An 8,529-nucleotide genomic window follows, 5' to 3' on the forward strand; every position below is an offset into this window, starting at 1 on the left:
GTGTTCATTTCACTTTGGTCTATAATCAATATGTAAATTATATAAAGAAAGTTTATGGGGTTTTTTTCATTTCTTTTCTCACTTATTAAGCTAGAGCTGCATTGCTGTGATTTGCTTAAGGGGTCAACATACAGTGGTTTGAAATGCAATTATGTCTATATACTTTAAGGCACAATAACAGCCAACAAAAACGTAAGTTCGTAGTGACAAAGTCCACAAGGTTTGTGTGCAGCATATTGTATGAACCCCAATAAATACATTTTTGATTTCCCCATTTCGTGTGTTGTTACAGGTGGAACTTCAGAGCATCTTAAGAGCATCTTTTATTTTTCAACAAAACATTGTGAGAAATGGTAGTCCTGCATCTCTTCAATTTCTGAAGTAAATAAAGTAAAATCAGTCATATTTCATTGAATTATCCATTCAACTTTATTTAATCATAACAAACAAAATTAGTATTTGTGTTATATAAGCTGTTTGTCTTGCAGTTGAATAAAAAATATTTTTTGAATACTTTGTCACTTTAGTTATGAATTATAAACAAATATATAGACAGTGTTGATTTTTAAATTAACATGTTTAAAAGTGCAAGCAAGCCCAAATGTTTAGTTTTGAATTGATTTGTATTGAGTGAAATTCAGCTGACTCAGCAGCACAAAAAAAACCAATTAATCCCATAAAAAAGGTCTCCAACCCTGGCTAGACAAGAAATGTAAAGCATAATTTCCTCTGTTGATGTTCCTATTCCTAAAATATAATAAACCATCAGTATGATACTGTAGAAATACTCTTAACATGTTGTAAGACATACAGCCACTAGATGGAGGTATTAGGCTGACAGATTTAAGGTAGTGTTTACTAGATTCAAACAATAAAACTGCCAAACCATCCTGCTCAAAAATAAATAAATAATTTCTTGTTTCTTTAAATATTTTATTTTTCCTGAAAATACTCAGTATTTCAGGTGGGAAAGAAATCTCAATGCCCAACTAGAATACTTGAAAGCCATTTAAAATGTACATGAACCTTATGAATTCGAAAAGCTGGAGTTTAAAAAGATTACAAACCAGATCACTCAAAACCAAAAGCCTAAACAAGTTTGCAAACAAAGTTAGCATTACACTTCAAAATTCACATTTTGCTAAAAGTTGTCCATCAAAATAACATCTGGATTTTTATATGAAATACTAAAAACATAGTTTTGAAAATATAGGGATACAACTGAACTGGAATGCAGCACTGCATTGTAGTAGAAACCCTCATTCATAGGAGATGGCAGAAACTCTCTTAAGTACTTACTTTAAGTAATGAAGGTCTAAAAAAAATACATTTTGGACTATAGACTCAAGTTTTACAACACATTAGATTTTTGTATAGCATTTGATGTTTGCAGGCACAGTAGGCAGCAGTGATTATATCTCATTTCAAACAACAGTATAAAACTTTTTTTTCTGTTTATATCCAAAGATACTGACAAACAGATCATATTTTTTTAATCATTCATTCAAAGTATATAAATTGCACATACCAGTGATAAACTCCAACACACAGCTGCTTCACAAAAACTATAAAAGTTTACAGTTACTAATCAGCAAAAATTCAATGCGGTCTTAGTACAAAGAGCAGAATTAAACTGATATCTCCCAAGTTAAGTGATAATACCTGAAATGTGTTTTCATTTTAGTTATGTTACCTGTTGTTTCTCTTCATTTAGGTCCATCTTATTTAACATAAAGGAAATGAAAGCACTCAAGAGCTGTATCAAACTATAGGATATGCATATAACAATAGCTATAGAACATCTTTTTATAAATAATGAATATTCAATATAAGAATACAAATTATACTTTAAGGCGTGGCTGAGGGAATGAGTCAGGGCACTACCTGCTATTTGCCCGATTTCTCCACTTGCTTCCCATTCTCTGGTTTCTCGGAGAGCTTGTAGTCTTCCAAAATGGCCTTCGCCGTCTGCTTGCCAGTCTTTTTCACCACAGCTTTGATTCCCAGGTTGTCAACATTGAAGGCAGTGAGGCCGACATTAATGGCAGAATTTACAGCATGGTCTGTGGCTTGTCCTGCTGCTGCCCCGTACCTTCATCAGAAGTCAGATTGGGTTAGAGGTCAGAGCAAGAGGTGAAAAACAGAAGGATTTGGGGAGAATGAATTAATATGCAGTGCAAGGATAGCAAAGACACCATGCTGTATGTCAATTTTAGTGTGAGGATTACACCCATGCCATTGCGCAATCTTAAATTAAGAAATTCCTGACTGCCAGGATCTGAATTTTAATGATTTTTCCAGTGTTGTAATCCTAGTTTCTCTGTGCTTTGTTTACATAGCCAGGCAGGGTGTGTATGGCTTGTAGTAAATGCTAGCGTGCCCTATTGGCAAGCTGCCTCTCTGCACTGGGCTCATATGGTGGTTACAGCTAATAACGCCTTCCCGACCGGAAGTATAAGGGTAAACAATGGTAGCTCTTTCAGCATCGTTGCCATTGTTCGAACTGTTAGCGCTGTCAGCAATGTTAGCTACGAGCCGCAGCTCAGCCATCTCCATGTTGAGAGCTGCGTGGAAGAAAATAGAAATGCTTGAATTTCGTATTGAGCACCTTTTAAGGGAGACATTTTGTATAACAAAAAAGGTTGATAAATAGATACAATAATCAGCTATGTTGTGTTGATAGTTTGCTCATCATTGGAACATGTAGCACCAATACATACAATATTGGAGGATTTATAAATCAGGCGGGAAAGAAAAGTTGCTAGTTGTGAAATTTCCATTAGAAACATTTGGAGAAATTAGTGAAAAGCAGCACCATCATCTGAAATGCCACTCAGGGAAAGGCAGTGAATTTGCATCGCATTATTACTTTCGAAGAGCCAAATCATTCAGGAAAAAAAAAAAGGCATATCATGCTTGTAGTGGTGGAGAGTTGAATAGCTGTGTAAAATTAGGAAAGATTTCACTTATTTTCCTCAGGTGAGTCAATGATGTTTTGTAGACCCCTAAATCTGCAAAGTAAATTGCACAGGAAAATAAGTGAGTGCATGTTTGGTTCTGCATGTGTGATGCATGAGGGCATTTACAACATCCAAAACCTGTTAAGTAAGCAGTGTTGATAAAAATGTGCATTGTTTTATATTAAAAGGAAGTGACAAGTGGTAAAACAAGTAATCAAAATGGAAGGGAAGACTTACTTGTGCTTTACAGTGGTGACTGTCTCCGATGCTACACTCGTAGTAATGTCCTTTGCTGCTACTTCCAAACCAGTCCACATGGTCGCAAATCCTGATCAAATACAAAAAATACAAAGCATGTTGGGCAAATTTTTGCACTCTACTCGCCAACAATTTCCTCTTAAAGGATATTTAGTGTAGTATTAAGTACTCTACCTTGCACTCCACTGGCAGCCACCACCATAGCTCCATCTATGTTGGAACGCCCATCCTTATCTTTCTTCATAGACTCCGGGATCAGCTTGCCTCCGTGTTTTTTCACGTGTGGAGCCAACTCTCGACCCACACAGCCAGCGACCATGCACACCCCGTCCACTGCAGTAAAACAGTATTACTTTATTAGAGGTCCACTGCCAAAAAACCACACAAGGTCAGTAAAACATGCTGACTGGGGATGACTAAGTCACCTAGAAACTGGCTGACTTGGACAGCTCCTCCTGTCGCTTGCTTGGCAACATGGAGGCCTTTGGTGACTGTGGGGCTGACGTGGGTGGGTTTGTCCTCTGGGGTGATGTGTTCTCTGAGTTTAGATGCCCCTTTGTGAATGGCCTTGCCTGTGAACTCAGCTCCTTTCACCAGGCCCCAGCTTAGCCATGACGCACCTGATAGGACAACAGGATCACACAATGCTAGTCTTTCCTAGCCAATTGTTAACAAACAATGGCATTAAGATGTTTAGGGGGAAGATGCGGTTTCACCTAACCTGTCAAGATCCCATTTGCCACCTTTTCACTCCACTCGGGCAGCACCTTCTCGTCCTCGGTCAGCTCCTTCTCGTCCTCGGTCACTGTTGCTACAGTCTCCTCAGGTGTAGCGATGGACACCTTCTGACTGAGATTAATGGTGTCTGCAGCTTCATCTGGAGCCTGATCATATAGACACATTGTTTAGCTACTGTAAGATGAAGACAGAAGTTTTGCTGAAAATAGGACCTGCTTGTAAGTCAAATCTTTGGACAACTTATCTGCAACATTGTACAACCTGTACACATCCCCATTCATATGCTTGTCTCCAAATAACCCCCCAATCACACAATAGATCTTCTCATTATTCTGTGCTTCCCGTTACAATGCGCCATTTGTTTGCTAAAAAGAGGTTGTCAAAAGGTCTCTGTGTAGTCTGGAAACAGTATCCCTTTGTGCTGAAAATGTTAAATCTTCTACTTGATCCAAAAATTGAAAAAGAAAAGTGCGTACTTGCTGATAAGGAATCACGTCCATTAGAGAAGACAATTAGCCTGATTGCATGCATCAATAATGACCTTGTTTGGCATCGATCTGAGCCAGCGTCTCCATCTCGATCATGGCTGAACTGGCACCTGTCTTTCAGCTGAAACTCTAAGGTTGTTCTAACTGCTGCAGATAAGAGCATTATGACTGATTAATTTCCCTCACCTGCCTGTTTCAAATCCCCACAATGCTGAGGCAGGGGTAACTTGTATAAGTGTGCCAGCTCAGATGTAAGACGGAGCAAGAGTTTCATGCAAAGCCAAAACAATGAAAACCTTAGATCCTGCTAGTCAGCAGCCTCCAAGTATCGCGTAAGCTGTAACTACAACATTTTAGAGAGTGGAGGTTGTTTAGGAACTGTCAAACAGCAATGAAATTACAATGCTAACTAACAGTAGCACTATTTTTACGCACTTATTATGTTTCCTCTGCAATTCCACACAGAATTTCTAAACCATAAAAAAAAAAAAAAATCATATTTATGTGTGAGGACAAATCTAATAAGACGCCCACATATATTGCCCTCATTTGCATTTTTTCCCCCAAAGCATATCAAAACTTCAGTTGTGTTAGGTTTTCACAAAACTGACTGCACAGCAACAATGACCTGAACTCTGAGATCTGTCATCCGGGAGAGCATGTCCTGGAACAGCTCTCTGTCTGCAACAGGTAGCTCGGAGGACAACACCACCCCGACATAATAGCCTGGAGTTGGCGCCATCATGTCCGGAAACATAAACACACCAGTGTTACACAGCAACACTGGTGAGTCCATGGCCATGAGAGGGTATAGCCAGTCACACACCTGCCAGGAAGTAAAATAAAGGTAAGAGAAATAAAGAACGCAACAGCTGAAACATTTTTGGATAAAAAGCTAAACGCGTGATTTGATAATGATGTTTATCAGGCCGAAATTAACATGATTGATTTTACCATGAAGTCAAATGTAAGTGGGGAAGAGAGAGCTCTGTTAGGAGATCCGGCTAAAATATAGGTTTCCATAATATAACCACAAAATGACAAGCCTTTACATTTCTAATGGAGATTCTGATGAGAACAACACAGTGAAACATCTGAGAGAAGACAAACCAGAGGACACTGTCCCCCTTTGACTGCTGTATGTCTAACAGGATTACAGGGCACAACAGTGTAAGCAGGGTTTAGACAATTACTTGCACTCATGTGAATCACTGACGTCACCCGCTGGCATTAGCACCTGGGAAATTCCCCACTGAAGAGCCAAATTTCAGTCTCATGATCCACTAGTGTCAGTGTATTGGCTGTTAAAACAGCAGGAATAAACATTGCCACAAAAAAAAAAAAATGGTCTGGACAAGAGGAGTTGGATTGATAAGATAAGTTTAGGTTTGAAGAAAGCCCTGAGTTGATCCCTTTCCATAGCGTCACAGAATTCCTTATCTATGACCTCCACATTCAAAACTAAACCCTGTTTGGATCAAAGGGCCGACGGTCTACACATTGGCTGGGGACAACAGCTCATAACATTTAGCCGTCCTTGTGAAAACCTTTGTTGTCTTTACAAAAAAACTGAACATGACACAACTCTTAAATGTAAGTGTTATTGTAGTGCTGCTGTATTTGATTGCATCAGATTGTCCAGTTGTAACTATTTTCTTGTATTTCAAGCACCATACCGTGCAAAAGATCTGCTTTTGGTGGCATTCATGTAACACTTGAGGTGTGCATAGATATTTATTGTTTAACATAGCCCCATTATAATTTAGATTAAAAATATTTTATAACACCAAATATATATTTTTTATTTAAATAGTCACAAGATCATCTGAGTTGTCTTGATAAGTTAATTTCTAGTATGTCATAAGAAAGGTACCATCTATGATCCTGATTTGAGAATTCCTAGGTGGATGACATCATATCCATAAACCCATTGGGTTTAGGGTGCTGAGTAAACAACGCTCACATGATCATCTCCACAGGGCAAGGGAAGGAGATCATTCACAAGCTTATCTCCTCCTCCTGATGACTCACAGTCAAACATGTTACAAAATCAGGTTAAAGGGCACAATAATAGACTGGTGACACTGCAGGGAGGACATTTCACTTGCAATTCTTGCATCAGATGGGCATAATGGTTGCATATCTAGCCCTGTCAGGCTTTACACCAGAGAATGTTTTAGTGTGCCAAAACACCAGAGGGTAAAATATTTCTTTTCACTTACTTGCAAAAATGCAGGTGGTCGGTTGGGCATCCTGTCATCATGGTCACTAGTAAACTTCACCAGCCGCAGGAAGCCCGGGTACGAGGGAGCGCTCACTTGCCCTTCAGGTGTGACAAAGAATATCTGTACACCATGAGGGATGTACACTAGCTGCTCTCCATCTTCACCCATACTCTGGAGAGATGGTGTTGAGTTAGACGTTCGACTGTAGAACTCTTCACCAACCAATGACATTTCCCCTTCTTCCGTTCCATACGAGACAGATAAGTGGCCGTCAGCCGCTTGAGGAGAGTAAGCTGGAGGCTGTCCGGCTGGAACCACAGGCTGTCTTGTGGGTGAGAGAGGTAGACCCTCACTGCTGCATGCAGGCATGCCTCCTACAGCTCCTGCTGCCTGGCCATTCGCAGAAAGCAGGTTTGGTGGAGCTTGTTTCTCTGGCTTGTTTTCGTTGGGAAGTTTTGGGTACAGACCTTTTTCAGACACGTTTGTGGCATCAGGGCCAGACACACTGCTGTTGTCCAGTGTAGGTTCTGATCCAAGATCAGAGCTGGTCTCTAGTATGGCCATGCGAGTGGTGATGTTGTTCAGCGTCTCCTGCATCTTCAGCTGCATCTGTCTGGCTGATTCCCAGGAGCTGCCGACACACTCCTCTCCCTGAGAAGGCACACTGATGGCCCTGAGAAGGTGCTGTCGCCCTCGCTTGTAAAGCTCCAGGGCCTGTGCCTTGTCTCCAGCTTCGTCTACGGTGAGCCCTTTATTGATGCACTCAAAGGCCCTCTCATAGCCGTCTTTGATAACTTGAAGTCTGGCATTGTCGAATGCATCTTGTTTGGCTTTCTCCATTCCCTCTGAAATAAATAACACTCACAATTAGCTTTATTTACAATTTGTGTATCCATCCAATGATTGGCTGACAGTGAAGGGGGGGGTCACCATACAATTAACACACTTCCTTACTTAAAGGCTGCATGCTACTCTAAAGTAACTTGTATTTTACTGCTTACTTGTATTATCACCAATCAGTAGACATGTGACCTCCCTCAGAGGAGAGGGGACAAGTGATTCTCTAGTTATGTGCGTTGGATCAGCTGCTATAAAACATGTCGCAGCAGCAGCTAAAACAGGATAATGTTGATGATGAAGTTGCCAACACAAACTAACAACAGCTGATGTGACGTCATGTCATCGTACGAACAGCAACATGAACACTACGGGGACTAGTCCGTCAACAAACCCGAATTATTAGTATTAGTATTAGCTTGTTGCACTAGCACCAGCCCCTTTATGAGCTAACGGTATCCACGCTTACCCCAGTGAGCGAAACAAATCCACAGACAACCTTAAGCACCCAGCTAGCATGTAGCTAACGTCATGTGACACAACACTGTGGTCACTCCTGGGTATAGTTAGTTGTTACACACAACTATCCACAGTACTGACCTTTAAAAGTATCGTGACAGGATGTTTCAATGTTCCGCCTCGACACGACAAAATAACTTTTGCCTCGAGTGTGATCCTCACTTTGGGTTTTATTTTGAAAGTAATTACCGGAAGTTGTATCATGGCTCCATCGAAGGCTGGGCTGACGTCTGAATTTTACTGCCACCAAGTGGCCACAGTGAGGAACTGCAGGGACTTACTGACGAGTGTGAGAGACTGTGAGGGGCTTGAAATAGTATAAATATGAATGGGACAGCACTTATATCAACATATCACGTTAACATGACAACATGTCAAAATATATTATGTACAATTATGAGTTTTATTTAATATTTTTTACTTTAAACTTCTTTAAACGTCTTCCAGGCTCTTTCCTAATATGAAGAGAGGTAATTTCAAATAATTTACTCGTTTTTGTAAAAA

General features: G+C 40.3%; 1 protein-coding gene across 3 annotated transcripts; it reads right to left on the reverse strand.

Moving 5' to 3' along the window:
* Positions 1-501: 501 nt before the first annotated feature.
* On the reverse strand, positions 502-8,186 carry spartb (spartin b). 3 transcript variants are annotated; one of them, XM_054603748.1, is made up of 8 exons: positions 8,107-8,186; positions 6,667-7,514; positions 5,073-5,270; positions 3,940-4,102; positions 3,644-3,838; positions 3,393-3,551; positions 3,198-3,288; positions 502-2,092 (listed from the first exon to the last, which is right to left on the reverse strand). In XM_054603748.1, exons 2-8 carry the CDS (start codon positions 7,507-7,509, stop codon positions 1,888-1,890), a joined length of 1,854 nt encoding a protein of 617 aa, XP_054459723.1. In that variant the 5' UTR covers positions 7,510-7,514; positions 8,107-8,186; the 3' UTR covers positions 502-1,887. The 3 variants fall into 3 exon arrangements, with proteins under 3 accessions (XP_054459723.1, XP_054459732.1, XP_054459741.1); XM_054603757.1 differs by lacking the exon at positions 8,107-8,186 and adding an exon at positions 7,976-8,084; XM_054603766.1 differs by having other exon boundaries at positions 1,989-3,011.
* Positions 8,187-8,529: the final 343 nt, after the last annotated feature.

The sequence above is a fragment of the Anoplopoma fimbria genome, chromosome 1, assembly GCF_027596085.1.
Source record: "Anoplopoma fimbria isolate UVic2021 breed Golden Eagle Sablefish chromosome 1, Afim_UVic_2022, whole genome shotgun sequence".
Lineage (NCBI taxonomy): Eukaryota > Metazoa > Chordata > Actinopteri > Perciformes > Anoplopomatidae > Anoplopoma > Anoplopoma fimbria.

What these genes read in the sequence shown, in the direction of transcription:
- spartb (XM_054603748.1), bottom strand. Translation starts at nt 7,509, where the DNA reads ATGGAGAAAGCCAAACAAGATGCATTCGACAATGCCAGACTTCAAGTT. An exon ending in TGACAGATCTCAGAGTTCAG is followed by an intron (nt 4,103 to 5,072) that starts GTCATTGTTGCT and finishes CTATATGATCAG; the next exon opens with GCTCCAGATGAAGCTGCAGA. An exon ending in GGCAAATGGGATCTTGACAG is followed by an intron (nt 3,839 to 3,939) that starts GTTAGGTGAAAC and finishes TTGTCCTATCAG; the next exon opens with GTGCGTCATGGCTAAGCTGG.